Here is a 16,876-nt window from a genome sequence, read left to right on the forward strand (position 1 = left end):
AACGGATCTGATTTATTAAAGATCAACTGTGTGCCCTCCACTTAAATTTTTTTTTTTTTTTCATTTTTCTGAAGCTGGAAACAGGGAGAGACAGTCAGACAGACTCCCGCATGCGCCCGACCGGGATCCACCCGGCACGCCCACCATGGGGCGACGCTCTGCCCACCAGGGGGCGATGCTCTGCCCATCCTGGGCATCGCCATGTTGCGACCAGAGCCACTCTAGCGCCTGAGGCAGAGGCCACAGAGCCATCCCCAGCGCCCAGGCCATCTTTGCTCCAATGGAGCCTCGGCTGCGGGAGGGGAAGAGAGAGACAGAGAGGAAAGCGCGGCGGAGGGGTGGAGAAGCAAATGGGCGCTTCTCCTATGTGCCCTGGCCGGGAATCAAACCCTGGTCCTCCGCACGCTAGGCCGACGCTCTACCGCTGAGCCAACCGGCCAGGGCCCCTCCACTTAAATTTAAGCCTCTCCACAAACCTTCAAGGTAGGAAATATTATCATACTTAGTAGAGGAAAAAACAGAAATTCAGCAGGTTTACATGAGTTTCCAAAGACCATATGGATAGCCAGGTTTCACATGTAAGACTTCAGGCTCCCAAAGACCATGTTTTTGCCCTACATGATGAATGCTTTCAAAGGGGTCAAGATGCAGTAGAGGCAATAAAATAATGCACATAAATAACATAATCTAACCATACAAGGAAACTGTCTTGTAAATAATAGTGCCAAGTATTGCATAGGTTTGCAGGTAGTGAACCTATGCCCGGGTGTAACCTTTCCAGGGACTTCTTTTTAAATACTAATCTCCAGATTGTGCCATTGGAAGCTCTGTTCACCCAGCAATCCTGCTCTAGCCAGAATGATCTAGAGCTTACTTGTCTTTGTTTTGGGTCAAAATATGTTTTGAAGGTTCAAGCTTTTCGGGAGAATAAAATCACTGTGACTTTTACTTCAGCCTCACTTTTATGTATTATGAAACTTTATGAAATTTAACCCATTAATTAATTTCAGGGGGTTTGGGGTCATTTTAGTGCCTGGAAGAATAGGTGTTTCCCTGACAAAGAGAGGTAGGTATGCTCAAGCAGCATTTATCAACCAAAACCTAGGCTCCAAACGGAAATCGAGTTCCTACTGGTTTCTGAGTTTGTTCTCTTTATAATCACCATTTCATCATGGGCTTAAAATAATGGAAGTAAAGGAAAAGTGCAAATGAATCATGGAACAAGATTAGGCAAAAGCCTAATTTGTCTTTTGTCTAAGTCAGCGGTTCTCAACCTGTGGGTCGCAACCCTGGCGGGGGTCGAACAACCAAAACACAGGGGTCGCCTAAAGCCATCGGACAAGCCATCGGAAATACATATTTGTCCGATGGCTTTAGGCGACCTCTGTGTTTTGGTCGTTCGACCCCCTCCGGGGTCGCGACCCACAGGTTGAGAACCGCTGGTCTAAGTGGACAATGAGGCGCAGGTGCCCTACCTCTCTGAGCCTCATTCTCCCCACTCCTGAACCCTATTCCCCTCCTTTCTCAAAGCTTTAGGGCCACCAAACCCCATCTCCTCCTACCTCCTATTCAAACCTGCTCACAGGCCCGCCCGTATAGATCTTAGCACAGATTTAAGGGAAGGTTATCTCCTCTTAGTGGTCAGTGTGCTTTGAAACCCTATCTATCTGTAGGGACCCAAAGGCATTTTATCTCCTGTGAAATGTCAGGAGGGCATTTTCCATGCACCTGAAGTCACTTCAGGGCAGGCTGTCTACAGGCATGACTTTCCCTTGCAGAGAAAGAGGGGCAGTCTGGTGGGAGCAGGTGTCCAGGTCTGGGAAGATGAGATTGGACAGGTGGATTATAGAATGAGTTGGCTTCAGAAATGTGTTACTTACCTTATATATTTGCCTGCTGTGAAAAATGGGAATTGTTTTTGCTCCTCGATGGGAGTAATTTAGAAAATCTAAATGTAATTTTAGTGATTCTCAAAGGGATCTGAGAAAGGTCTTAGATTTTGAAGTTCCTCATCGGTAACAAATATAATATACATTATTTTACATTTCAGTTTGATGATTTCGCCTCAACACTTAGCTATATGTACAACTAAGTAAAGTTGGAAACCCCACCTCAAAATAGTACACTAATTATAATTAAAATTGCATGACTTTTTTATGGCTTCCAGGTTACTTAGGAGATAGTATCTTCCTTTGTGGCTAACAATTCTCTTCTTTTTGGCCTCTTTAATAAACTACCCAGTTCTGCTTGTGGAAATAAGAACATTTACACTGCCCTATTTTTCAGTGAAGAAATGTGTAGCTTATGTTAATCAGCAAGGCCTGGAGGAAAATGACACATACTATAGGACAGAGGTGCCATACGGCACATCCTACCAAGAGAAAAAGAGAAGTCTGAGGCTGAGGTGTAGTATCCCATGATGGCTCGCTGGGGGCAGCCGTCTGCCCAGTGAAGGGACAGCCATCCAAGTGAGGAGAGGAGATGATGCTCTCACCACTGTGCTGATTCAGTCCCACAAACCAGCTCTCTCCCTCCTCCTCCCATTCTGTTTTATTTATTTATTTTTTTTTATTTTTTTATTTTTTTATTTTTTTAATTTATTCATTTTAGAGAGGAGAGAGAGAGAGAGAGAAAGGAGAGAGAGAGGGGGGAGGAGCTGGAAGCATCAACTCCCATATGTGCCTTGACCAGGCAAGCCCAGGGTTTCGAACCAGCGACCTCAGCATTTCCAGGTCGATGCTTTATCCACTGCGCCACCACAGGTCAGGCCTCCTCCTCCCATTCTGAAGTGTTATAATCCCTTTCCACTTTCCAAAGGCACCTACATGTCAGAACTTAAAAAAAAAGCCATACAAAATTAATATTAAAAAAATAAATTTATTTCAAGTCTGAAATACTGAAGAACAAGCATACAGATAAATATTACAAAGGGCAAAAATTAGAACATGAAAAATGACAAGACAGATGGGGATGCTCTCCCAACAATACTCTGAGTTTACACATAAACAGTATTTTAAAGACATTTTCCCACATTTACAAGAAGCAAAAGCTGGATTTGCAACATTTATAAATGCAACAGCTACTGAAAGCATCTGGTTGCTTTCTAAAACCATTTGATTAAAATTTACACAAGTGTTGGTTACCCAGCTCCACTGGCCAAAGATATGACAGAGAATTATATAACATTTTTGACATACTACCAACAAGCTTTACTCAAAATATAGAAAAATTAAAAATTCATTTTGAATTTTATATTTCATTCTTTTATTAATCAACAAGGAGAAATAAACATGATCTATATGCTTTCCAGAAATAAAATATTCCAATTTTTATCTGTAATTTGCTCAAAATCTCAGGAACTCAACAAGTACATAATTATGTTAAACAACACTGACAGTTTAAAAATAAAAACCATTTAGAGAAGGGACCTTAAAATATATTTTTGGCCATAAAACCTGTGATGTAAATAGATACGGAAGTTAATGAGTCAGCATATTCTGCCTGAGCTATTACCAACTGAATAAAAAGGCTAAAAACAGATTTTAAATCCCTATATCCACAAAATATCAACCGTAGTTGTTTTTCCAATTGCCCAGGGAATGTCTCAGCTACATTTAAGTTCCTGTGGTACAATGATTTAGTGTACCCCAGGATGAACAGCATTTAAAATTTTATAACGATCTTTGAGATCAAATTGAATACATTCATTATATGGAGAAAGGAAATGCTGCCCAGAAAGTTACGGGGACAGCTAGAAACAGAGCCAGGACATGGACCCGGAGTTCCTGATTCCCAGCTAAGCTGTTGTGGCGACACAGCCTCCAGGGTAAGATTCCACATACTTGACTGTCGGCTGATTACAGAGGATGTTATCATTTCAGTGTGAAGCAATGCATAAACTATGCCCAAATCAGAGTTTTTGAGAACTATGCCAATTCACTTCAAGGGTATCAAGGCTATACCTGATTTGCTTTTTTTGTTGTTGTTTCTGTGGACATAATATATATATTATGGCTGTTTAAATGTCATTACTCTGAAAATGATACTCTTTATGAGTTTAGAGAGTCAGGATGTGAACAACATTGACATTCTAGCTGTAAACAACACGCAGTTGTAGGCACTGTGGAAACACATTTGGTCCTGTTCTGCTTCCCCTGAGCCTGTGAAGGAGTGGGCGGTTCCTACAGGATGGAGACCGGACAGTGTGAAGACAAGACTCCGCCCCTCAGCAAGCCGAGGGAGCACTGGCCCGGGCACAACACTCCGCAGAGGAGACTGGTCATAAAAACGATACTGGAGAATTAGGAAAGACAGCACTGTAAGAGGTCTCCACCAAGTCGGAACACCCAGGCTGGGCAGAGTTCCTCAGCTCAGGTATCTTCAAGGCAAAAGTATAAGATGTGCTACAAGAAATCATGGGAAAGCCCGTAACACCCACAATGACATTTTCTTACTAGAAAGTTATATATTGAAAAAGGAAAAAGAGCGAGTAAAAAAGCTTAATGGGTATAAAACTTCTCTATTTCAAATGGAAGTGTAAAAATATAGTGTTACCATTTCTACCACAATAAGAGGGCAAAGCAGAGAATGCAAGATAAGGAGCCTGTGTCCTCCTTAGAGTAATGAGAACATAAGACCATAGTCATGGGTTCATTCTGTTCACTGAATAGATTGTATGGCCATTGACAGTACCTGTTACAAAGCACCTTGGAACAAACATGTAAGAAATGGGAGAATTTAGCGGTTATCTGGAAGTCTCATCCAACACTGTCCTTTGGTGGATCAGAAGTGTCCTGTCGCTGCAGTGCACTCACACTGAGGGACTCCCACAGATGGAAAGGGAGCCAATTAGGAATACGTTGTACACTGGGTTCTACTGGATGTTTTTACATGTAAACTGCTGTACTAGTATGTGACTTAAAGGGATCAGACCTCCATGTGACCATTTGAGAAAGCCATCGAAGCTTCCATTTTCTACAAAAAAGAAAAACATTTAAAAAAAAATTCACCTCTGAAAAATAAATGTCAAGCTTACTTTCAGATCGACAATATGAAACTAAAAATGAGACACTTGTTAGATAAGTGGTAGTGTTAAAATGATGTAAGCACAAGTATTTTTTTTTTCCTGTAAGAGGAGAAGAGAGAGAAGGAGGAGCACAAGTATTTTAAGCAAAATAGTGCTTAAATTAACGATTAAGCAAAAACAGTGATTGCACTGAGGGTCCTTTGGTAATTTTCAAGTAAGTGTCCATTCCTCCTAACCCATAAACAAACCCTACTGCTGTCATCACATGGTAGTAACTTTTTCTTTCGCTTCAAATTGCTGATTCTGACTGCTTGGACATCATAACAGTTATTGATTCTTGATCTGTGGGACTATCAACTGGTACCTGTAGAAAGAATCAGAAGATAAGAAAATTTACAGCAGCTGGCAGATGCTATTATGGCAGGTCAATAGTTGGCTCAGGAATAAAAAAAAGAGCTGAATAGATAGAGTGGTTTCACATTTATGCTATGTATACATTTCTCAACAGTATAATCAGAAAAACACTTAATACTTACAGGTTTAATATCGCCATTTGTAATTCCTTTATTTATATTGTGTCTTCTCAGGTCAGACTTGATTAATGCTGAAACAGAGAAGCACCAGTAGAGTCACCACAGAGGATGTGTGCGTGTGCTTGCCTCTGAGCAGTGCTAAGCCTTGTTTGATATTGTCACATTTAGCATGCTACAGTGCCATCATAGTCAACAGCATCTTTGTAGTATGAAAAATTAAAGTACCTAAGACATTACCTTAATTAGTAAGTCATTCATTAGGACACAAGGATACAAAGATAAACTGTAATTCTTTCCCTAAAACACCCCCCAATCTAGGGAAATATTGATCCACAAATAAGTATACACTGTATAATAACTAATTAATTAATTATAATTAATTCAGGTTTGCATAAGGTGTAGTGGGAACATGGGAGAAAAATACCTATGTTAGTCAAATGAAATCAGGGAAGGCTTGCCAAAGGCAACATATTTGAATTGAAACAATGAGTAAGAAACTTGTCAAGCATATAGAAGGAGAGAGGAAGGCATTCTGGGCAGGCAGCATACAGTCTATGCAAAGACACTGGGACGGAAAGAGCACAGCCTATTCTTGGCACTAGAGGTAGTCGGGGATTATCAAGGGAGCTGACAGGATAAGGGGCTGGGTTGGTAGGTATTGTGCACACAGTGTAGGCATTTACATTGCATCTGGGAAGGGAGGACACTGTCAGGCCAATAACAGTGAACGCTCTGCTCTTGGTCTCTGACTCTAACTTAATTCCAGGCTGCATTTCCACCAAGGCCTTCAGGCAAATAGCTCCTGCTATAGATATACTGATCAGTAAAGGAATTCTGCTTGAGGCTTGAGTGTTTAGAACAACCACTTGTCAGGTGATGCCTCTCATCTCAGAGGAGGTGGGGAAATATGTACTAAATATTGATTGTTTATCAAAGATTGGCAGGAGTCCCAAGAGCAGGCTCTGATAGGCAGGGAACAAAGAGATTTAGAGATTTCTGATTCTTCCCTAAACCCCTATTGGTGCCCAGATGTCTGCAGCCCTCAGTCCCTTCCTGCCCTGCCCATTCTTCCTTCCCTTGACATAAAAGAAGCCTGAATTCTGGGCTATTTTAAGATGGATTTGAAGGAGCTCTAAGGCCTCCCCATCTTCTCAAGCTGGTGCCTTCTTGACTAATGAACCTTTCCTTACCCCAAACTCTGACATGTGCAAGAGTCGGGAACATGCACAAACTTTTGGACTGGTAACAGGCCTGCGTATTAAGGAGCTTGATCTGGCAGCTACACAGAGGATGATTAATGGCAACAAGACTAGAGGCAGGAAGGTCACTTTAGAGGCCTTAATCCTGCTGACAAGTGGTGAGGCGTGCACGTGTGAGAAATGGAGATGAAGGGACAAGTTTCAGAGATATTTTAGAACAGAACCAATAAGACCTTGTGGTTTGATTGAATATGAAAAGTGTACATAAAGTAGGTTAAAACACTCATTAAATGCTTAATAACACAATACACAAAGAATATGAGAAATATAGGGAGAAGAGAAAGAAAAAAAATGGGTGACTTAAGTTTTCTTTGGGCAACTGAATGGATGGTGGTCCTAGTCACTGAACCTAAAAATACAGGAGGAATACGTGTGATGGGAAGATGGTAAGCTCAGTCCTGGCCAGGAAGAGTGTAAGATGCCCGTGAAACACCAAGGTCAGAAGTATAAGATTGAACATCAGTCTGAAATGTAAAAGAGATCAGGGTATTAAGACACAGATTTGGAGTTACTAATCTCAGCAGAACTTCATACCACAGACACCATACACAACAGGGAGAGTGTAAAATAAAAAGATAATAGCCTGTGGGCAATTAATCTAATCAGCCATAAAGCAAAGTAAAAAGAAAAGATGAAAGTTAGCATTGGTGTTGTAAAAGTTAGTCTAATGCTTCCTTTGAAACCCACACTGCCCCTTATAATTTTGCTCCATTGCTGATACCAAGAGTTTAGAAATTCAGTTATTTATGCTGAGCTAATTGGACATATGTAAATATGGCCTTTCTGAATGCATTTAAATGACTTTGAAGAAACTGGTGATATTGTGTAATGAGATCATATTTGAAAGCAGTTTAACTATTAAAACACTATGCTTTAAATTGCAGCAATGATCACTACTGACTGGTCAGCTCTACACTGTTGTACAATTTGCCCAATCAAAGATAACTCATTTATTTTTTTAATAGGGGGAAAAATGTGTATTTCTTTCTCATTAATACTAATTATAAAATTTAGAAACACTATGAATGGCATTATCACCCACTTTTTTCAATGGATGCAAATGGACTAAGGACAAATAATGTGCTTTATAGAGAGCTATCATTATGGGGAAGCAAAGTGCACTGCATTCAAACGCTAATTCCTGTGTCAAAGCAAGAACTCCCAGCAATTCCATGGGAAAAATGTAAAAAGGAAAGGTACTGCCTTCGTCACAGCTCAAGAATTTCCCAGCCCTCTTTTCCGTCTATACAAATGAATATTGGATATAAAATCCATCATATTCTTGCCAGTAAAATACCGTATTTCCCCATGTATAAAACACACATTTTCCCGAAAAATTTGGGGTCTAAAAACCGGGTGCGTCGTATACAGTGGTTGGAGATCTTTTTAACTTGCATTTTCTGCTTTTTTGCACTTGTTTTTGCACTCATTGTTGAAGGCAGTGATTCATCATCAGACACAGATGAGGACAAGCTAATGCAGGCGTCCCCAAACTAGGGCCCGCGGGCCGCATGCAGCCCCCTGAGGCCATTTATCCGGCCCCCTGCTGCACTTCTGGAAGGGGCACCTCTTTCATTGGTGGTCAGTCAGAGGAGCACTGTATGTGGTGACCCTCCAATGGTCTGAGGGACAGTGAACTGGCCCCCTGTGTAAAAAGTTTGGGGACCCCTGAAATGGATAGGAATTTTGACAGTGATGAGGAGTTGTATGAATTTTATAATGAATAAAACTTGAGTTGAATAACTATGTAATACATTTTTTTTTCAAATTTTGGGCCTCAAAATTAAAGTGAGTCATACATGGGATCGTCTTATACATGGGGAAGTACGGTACTACTCAACATGTGACCAAAATCACTTAGCATTTATAGTGATAGAAGTGTCTGGTAAGGTCTGACCAGGCAGTGGCACAGTGGATAAAGCATCAGACTGGGATGCAGAGGACCCAGGTTCGAGACCCCAAGGTTGCCAGCTTAAGCACGGGCTCATCTGGTTTGAGCAAAAGCTCACCAGCTTGAACCCAAGGTCGCTGGCTCGAGCAAGGGGTTACTCAGTCTGCTGTAGCCCACAGTCAAGGCACATATGAGAAAGCAATCAATTAACAACTAAGGTGTCACAATGAAAAACTGATGATTGATGCTTATCATCTCTCTTCGTTCCTGTCTGTCTGTCCCTATCTATCCCTCCCTCTGACTCTCTCTCTGTCTCTGTAAAAAAAAAAAGTGTCTAGTAAAACAATTTTAAAGTTCTTTTTAACTTAGCTAATTTTCTAGACTTGATTTATTTGAATAGACATTAATGAATCTGATTATAAAAATAATGTGGGCCTGACCAGGTGGTGGCGCAGTGGATGGAGTGTCGGACTGGGATGCAAAAGGACCCAGGTTCGAGACCCCGAGGTCGCCAGCTTGAGCGCGGGCTCATCTGGCTTGGGCAAAAAGCTCACCAGGTTGGATCCAAGGTCGCTGGCTCCAGCAGAGGGTTACTCGGTCTGCTGAGGGCCCGAGGTCAAGGCACATGTGAGAAAGCAATCAATGAACAACTAAGGTGTTGCAACGTGCGATGAAAAACTAATGATTGATGCTTCTCATCTCTCTCCGTTCCTGTCTGTCTGTCCCTATCTCTGCCTCTGTTAAAAATAAATAAATAAATAAATAAAAATTCAGGTGCTTGTATTTGAATAAAAGGATTTAAAAAAATGTAAAAACAGTCCTGGCCAGATAGATTGCTGGTTCAATCCCCGGTCAAGGCACATACAGGAACAGATCAATGTTCCTGTCTCTCCCTTCCTTTCTCTCTAAATTCAATACAATTTGTTTTTTAATTCCTAAAGTAATAATAATAATAATAGTAATACTGTGAAAAAAGAGTTCAAAATGGCTCCCTTTTTCAGTTCAACAATAACACTATTTGATAAATATATGTTACTTCCCTGGAAATCAAGAGTCAACATGGAATTATCTTTGACAGATCTGTAGTTAAAGCAGTCAATGTATCATGTCTCACAGTTTTGTATGCTTTATTTTACTAACTGAAGAGAACAGGGGGGGGAAATTCCTCATAGCAAGATGTGTTGTTTTGTTTGTTTTAAACATTTAAAAATAATTTTTATTTATTGATTTCAGCGAGAGAGGAAGGGAGAAAGAGAGACAGGCCATCGAGTTGTTTCTGTATGTGCCCTCACTGGGATCGAAATGGCAACCTCTGCACTTCCAGAATACGCTCCAACCAACCGAGCTATCTAGCCAGGGCATTTGGTTTCTTTAAAGTTAATTTTAGAAGAGTTTATTGAGCCAAACTAACAACATGGCAGGGAACAAGATCTCAAATGCTCCTATAGGACACAGGGGACATTCACTCTCTTTAAAAATAATGAATGAATGATAGTGACTTTAAGTGGTTGTGTATTTCCAAAAATAAATGTTTACCACTGGTAAGATTTCATGTTGGAGGTTTCAAAAAGAATGATCAGGTATTCAACAAACATTAAAAAGAGCCTTGATTCATGTTTTCTGATAGATTCTTTGTCTCATATTCGTAAAGGAATGCAGAAAGAAATGAACAAAGTGAAATAACAGAGCAACTCAACATGGAGTACTACTGGACATGTCTTGCTTCTAAATCCAACTTTATACTATGTGTCTAGACAAACTATGGATACAAGTTCTTTAACATGCTTTCTCTGGAAATTGGGCACTATTCACTTTCCTGAGCATGTCTACTCTGATTATACCTAAGAAGTGTAAGAAATGGCTAGCCATGCTAAATGCTATTTTTACCACCACCATGTAACTTCATCACAGACATATTATAATAAGAGGTAACATGATCAGGCACTTCCTAGGTGCCAGACACTCTACTAGGAGTTTTCATGAACCACCTCCACTGATCCTCATAGCAACCCTCTAAGGCAGGCTTTAAATTTTTTTTTTTTTTTACTTTTTTTAGAGAAAGAAAGAGAGAAACACTGATTGGTCACTCCACTGATCCATTCCATTCATCGGTTGCTTCTTATATGAGCCCTGACTGAAAATTGAACCTGCAACTTTGGCATATCTGGATGACACTCTAACCAACTGAGCTACTCAGCAAGACTAAGGCAGGCTTTTAAATAACTTATTGTAGAAATGAGGAATAGAGGATTTGAAAGGTTAAGTTACTTGTTTGAAGTCACCCAGCTGTTGAGTCACAGAATCAGAACTTGAGGCCAGGTACGCCCACCCCAGTTCTTTATTGGCTCCTGTTAGAACAGTTTCATTTCTGTGCATAGTTGTTGTATTGAATTCAAAACCAGAACGATAAATTAAGTCATATCATTGGAAGAAAACAAATAATATCCTTTTTATCTCATTTTACTCTTGAGTTCTGCCAAGCCATTCAGAATCAACATACATGAAAGTTAAAACAACAAGATTCAAGTACTTTTGCCAGAAAAATTCACCAACTCACCTGTTAAAATGATGCCTACAAACATCCAAACACAGAGGAAAATGTTTCCTGCCTTGGGACTATAACTTGATGTGAGCTTTCCTTGAGCCAGTGTGAACAAAATTCCAAATATCTAAAATAAGAGAATTATTTTGTATTGTTTGCTATTTTGAAATTAAGATAATGTTTTCCCCTAGAACTTTTCTTAACTCTTTTATTCATTATATTTGGCTTCTAGAAACATTCATTGAAAGGTAAAAATTTTCACACAAAAATTAGGGTCCAACTCATGATCCTCTAGAATATTTGGTAAATAAATCATCTCAGGCTTAAGGGCAACCAGAGGTTTACCTGTGCAGCAGCATTAAGAAGACCAGATGAAGTACCTTCAGATTCAGGGTAAGTGATTTCAACAGCAAATTCAAAGCCCAATGGGAGGTAACCAGTCATGAAGAACCTGGGAAAATATATCCAGAATTTTAGCATTACCAAAGGACAACATCACATACTTGAGGCAATCATCCTACTTCTTAGGCCTATTCTAATGGTCAAATAAGGGATTATCTTGAAGTTGGTAAGTGCAAGTTAGGCACAGTTACTATACAGCCATCGTCCAAGGTTACAAGAACTGAGAATCAAAATAATATCTTTTTTTTTCTGAGAAAAATTTACTTCTAGTTTTCTAAGTCAGGTGTCTTTCTAACTAACTAAAGTTACTTGAACTAAATAAGGAGTATCCATTTTTCACCTACATATACCAAAAAACCCCAAACAAACCCAATTTAAATCTATTTTTTATATTTCTAAAGAATTATACATTTCTATGCAGAGGATGATAATCTTTTAAAGTTTAAAATGTTAAAGAAACCTTGGATGAACTTTAAAAGTTAAAAACCACAGTAATAACACTGCAGAATTATAACTGCATGCTACTATTCCTTCTAAACACACTTGATGCTTACCCGAGCGCCCCTCCAGTAACAAACACAAAGATAATGTATCCAAGGTCCAATGTGAAAGTAAATATAACCATTCCAAAGAAAGATAAAATGTAAACTATCAGAGTAGTCTGTCTAAAACAAAAACAAAAACATGTTAGTATTATGTCTTGAGCACCTAAAAATCATGTGGTTAGCCACTATTCTGTCCATACAATAATACTTTGATTTTCAAGATTAGGTTTCCCTTATCTATGGAAAATATTTCCACCAAAGCATGGAATTCAAAGCTTAAATTTCAACAGCATTAGACAATAAAACCCACACCATATCTAGTGCTTACACAAGAAGGAATATTCATATGGATAAAATCATTTTTGTGCTTCCTAATGGGATGGTTCCCTATTCATATTTTAAGACTTAGATTAAATTAAATTCCACCTCTTCCAACATGCCTTTCCTAAAGGCATGTTCATTAAAGCGTACAACATTGTTTTTTTCTTCTAAATTCCCTTATTATTTTACTATCCACATAACTGGGCATTTGACATCTACTGGACTTATGATACCTATTTTAGTCAGTAATATTATTACTTAATTTTTCATATGTGATTGCATTCCCCATTTAGACCACAAGTGTCTTTTTTTTTTTTTTTTTCTTTACACAGGGACAGAGAGAGAGTCAGAGAAATGGATAGATAGAGACAGACAGAACGGAGAGAGATGAGAAGCATCAATCATCAGTTTTTCGTTGCGACACCTTAGTTGTTCATTGATTGCTTTCTCATATGTGCCTTGATTGTGGGCCTTCAGCAGACTGAGTAACCCCTTGCTCAAGCCAGCGACCTTGGGTCCAAGCTGGTGAGCTTTTTGCTCAAGCCAGATGAGCACGCGCCCAAGCTGGTGACCTTGGAGTTTTGAACCTGGGTCCTCCGCATCCCAGTGCGACATTCTATCCACTGCGCCACCGCCTGGTCAGGCTAGACCACAAGTGTCTTAAGGACAGGGACAGTATATTGCTGGCCACAGTTCCTACTAAAAGCATTGCACCCAGCAACAGTTAACCTAAGAAGACAGCCAGGGCAACAAGGAACACATTTCTCTGCCTATCAAGTTTTCTAATCATAAAATGGATCAAAAACTATCAATAAGTGTAATCCTTTACATATGCTCCCTTCATTTATACATTTAATGGGTCTCTAACTTTAGCTGCCATTTCATAATAATGAAGCTGTAGCAAGTTCTATCTTAAATCACGGGAGAACTATCCTGGAGAATTCAAGATCAGAGGTAATTTGAGAGGGTATCAAACATATCTTGAGCCTTGAAGGTGCACAGGACATAGTTCCATATTTTATTCATTCTATTTATTTCATTCCATTTATTGACCTCAGTTTCATTCATTCACGCATGCATTCCTCCTAAGCAGATGGAAAGTTTTATCTGTTAAAAAAAAAATGTAGGCCCTGGCTAGTTGGCTCAGTGGTAGAGCATTGGCCTGGTGTGTGGAAGTCTCGGGTTCGATTCCCAGCCAGGGCACACAGGAGAAGCGCCCATCTGCTTCTCTACCCTTCCCCCTCTTCTTCCTCTCTATCTCTCTTTCTTTCCTGCAGCCAAAGCTCCATTGGAGCAAAGTTGGCCTGAGCACCGAGGATGGCTCCATGGCCTCCATCTCAGGTGCTAGAATGGCTCTGGCTAGAACAGAGCAATGCTCCAGATGGGCAGAGCATCACCTCTGGTGGGCATGCTGGGTGGATCCTGGTCAGGCACATGCAGGAGTCTGTCTGACTGCCTCCCTGCTTCTAACCTCACAAAAATACAAAAAAAAAAAAAAAAAAAAGTAGCTATTTTTTAAGGCCTAGTGCAAAAGATGCTGTCTCTGAAACCCATTTCAATCTCCCATGTGGTATTACTCACTCTTTCTTTTGTATTAGCATTTTGCTGATTCCATAAACAGGGGCAGGCAAAAGTAGGTTTACAGTGGTGAGTGTGTGAAACAGGGTTTATTCTTGTATTACTTATTTGTATTACAACTCTAAACCGGCTTAATCTGTGGTGGCGCAGTGGATAAAGCATCGACCTGGAAATGCTAAGGTCACCGGTTCGAAACCCTAGGTTTGCCTGGTCAAGGCACATATGGGAGTTGATGCTTCCAGCTCCTCCCCCCTTCTCTCTCTCTGTCTCTCTCTCTCCCTCTCTAAAAATGAATAAATAAAATAAAAAAAAAACCAAAAAACCCGAAACAACTCTAAACCTACTTTTTCCCACCTCTGTACGTGTGCAATTAATACAGTGTTTTCATGTCATGTGTTATATTACAGTTAAGTGGTGCTATAGTTGGGGACACTTTAGTCAAAATTTTTTACCAAAAATGTCTTTATCCTCAATAATAATTTTTTTTTGTTTTAGTTTTGTTTTTAAATTTTTTTATTTATTCATTTTAGAGAGGAGAGAGAAAGGGAGAGAGAGAGAGAGAGGTGAGGAGGAGCTGGAAGCATCAACTCCCATATGTGCCTTGACCAGGCAAGCCCAGGGTTTCAAACCGGCGACCTCAGCATTTCCAGGTCGACGCTTTATCCACTGCGCCACCACAGGTTAGGCAATATAATAATAAATTTTTGATAGGAAAGAAATTTTGTTTGTTTTTAAGCTCACAACATGAGAAAAGAGAAGTAAAAATATTCTGTTAAAAGTTAAATGTTTCCAAGAAAGGGCTTTTTTAGCATAGAAGTGGTATGTATAAGTATTATGTTATTCGAGGGGAATGAGGTTCATGATGTATCCAAGTTCTCAAAGTTGAAATAAAGAAGACCAACACAATAAGACAATATATAAGACTACAGAAACATTCAAAAGTAAAGAGAATATAAGATTGCCTAGAATCCAAGTCTTGCAGTAATAACACTTTTTATATTTTTTAAAATAAAAAGCAAAGTTTTCTTTTCTTTCTTTTTTTTCAGTGAGAGGAGGGAAGATAGACTCCCAAATGCAACCCAATCAGGTTCTATCCAGCAACCCCGTGCGGGGCTGATGTTCGAATCAACTGAGCTATTTTTAGCATCTGAGGCTGACGCTCTGACCCACAAGCCATCCTCAGCACCTGGGCTGATGCTCAAGCCAATAGTTTGAGCCAATCAAGCCATGGCTGCCAGAGGGGAAGAGGGAGGGAGAGGGAGAGAAGAAGATGGTTGCTTCTCCCGTGTGCCTTGACGAGGAATCAAACCCAGGACATCCACAACTTGGGCCAATGCTCTATCCACTGAGCCGGTTGGCCAGGGCCCCAAATTTTCTTTAAAAACAAAATACCTTAGGTTGTATAGCATACGTTTGTCTGTAGTCACTTACTTGTATGTTTTGGTGAAATCCAGCCACAAGCCACAAAGAATGGAGCCCACCATTCCGGCTACTACCAGTGTTAGCCCAATCCTTCCTGCATTCACCTCTTCTCCCTTAAAGGAATTTTCATAAGAAGTTAATCAGACACTTCTTACTCAAATGCATCCTTCCCATTCACATACCTTCACATAGTCAATGGAAATAGTCAGATACGATTAAGCATACGATATCTAACAGGAAGATTCAGTATGTATATTAGATGAGGGTGGGGGAAGGTAAAGCACATATGAAGGACATTCCATTTTAAAACCAGAAAACAATCCCTATAATATAAAGAAATCAAAAAAGAAAATTTTTCTTATCTTCCATAATTAGAAGTATAATGACATTTGTTAGAATGCTTAAGTAAGTCACAAATGTCTGAAAAAGAAGTTAATCTGACAGATTTTACACATTACAACTGCTTTCTCCTTTCAAAAGCAGAGAGGTCAGAGCTTGCTTTACATTTGCATTCGTTTCCCTTAATTTTTTTTTCTTTTTCCACATAACCACTCAAACTATTCCTTTAAAAAAGAATAAAAATAAAAGACAGGTATTGACAAAGCAATAATAACTTCTGCTTTCTATTTTGTGTCTTTTATAAATTGGGTTTTATATATATTCTCAATTACAACAAATATAAATCATTTAAGGTCATAAATCTTGAATCTTACGATCATGCTAATAGGAATTTTACTGCTAAAGAAACACTCTCGGCCAGACACACAACACAAGATAGGCAGACACTTACCTTATAATATGTCAGTATCATTTGATTTAATAATGTTGAGACTGAATAAAAGGCTCCAGTCATGATACCTATAATAATAAGCAGAAAACTATAAATGTACCGTCTCCCAGTTCACAGAGTGCTATGGAGTTCTCTGTGACAATTGTGAAAATACATTGCTCAGCTGACAAGAGAAAATTAAGAACTCTTGCCATTCCCTTTCAGGATGTAGACTTACTAGAGATTATGATAGGAAAATCCTGCCGTTACACCATTTATTATTATTTAGATTCTGATATACTGACCATAAATCATAACCTCACACATAACACTGTATGTGGCAATGAAGCCATGCATTGCTTACTGAACACCTGCAATGTACTTGACAGAGTCCCTGCTTCATAGATCTCACCCCTGCGTCAAGACTTACAAAGCAATTAGTGAGACAATATTAATTAAAGAATACTTTAAAAGAGAAAAATAAAAACAGCTGGTTATAAGGAAGAACATGACTAGGTCTGAATCCTGGAGTTCCCTTGCACATACTGTGTGATGTTAGGTAAGTCTCTTAACCTAGCTGAAACTTAA

At 39.5% G+C, this 16,876-nt stretch overlaps 1 protein-coding gene across 1 annotated transcript in view; it reads right to left on the bottom strand.

Annotated features, from left to right (window-relative positions):
• Positions 1 to 2,857: 2,857 nt before the first annotated feature.
• FLVCR1 (FLVCR choline and heme transporter 1) overlaps positions 2,858 to 16,876 on the bottom strand; it is a 30,190-nt gene continuing 16,171 nt past the window's right edge. Inside the window, exons 4-10 of the mRNA XM_066261396.1 lie at positions 16,310 to 16,377; positions 15,529 to 15,632; positions 12,208 to 12,318; positions 11,597 to 11,702; positions 11,267 to 11,378; positions 5,563 to 5,630; positions 2,858 to 5,390 (exon numbers count right to left, since the gene is read on the bottom strand). Coding sequence (XP_066117493.1) covers positions 5,316 to 5,390; positions 5,563 to 5,630; positions 11,267 to 11,378; positions 11,597 to 11,702; positions 12,208 to 12,318; positions 15,529 to 15,632; positions 16,310 to 16,377 — 644 coding nt within the window. The 3' untranslated portion in view covers positions 2,858 to 5,315. The remainder of the gene's footprint in view (positions 5,391 to 5,562; positions 5,631 to 11,266; positions 11,379 to 11,596; positions 11,703 to 12,207; positions 12,319 to 15,528; positions 15,633 to 16,309; positions 16,378 to 16,876) is intronic.

The sequence above is a fragment of the Saccopteryx bilineata genome, chromosome 2 (assembly GCF_036850765.1).
Source record: "Saccopteryx bilineata isolate mSacBil1 chromosome 2, mSacBil1_pri_phased_curated, whole genome shotgun sequence".
Classification (NCBI taxonomy): Eukaryota; Metazoa; Chordata; class Mammalia; order Chiroptera; family Emballonuridae; genus Saccopteryx; species Saccopteryx bilineata.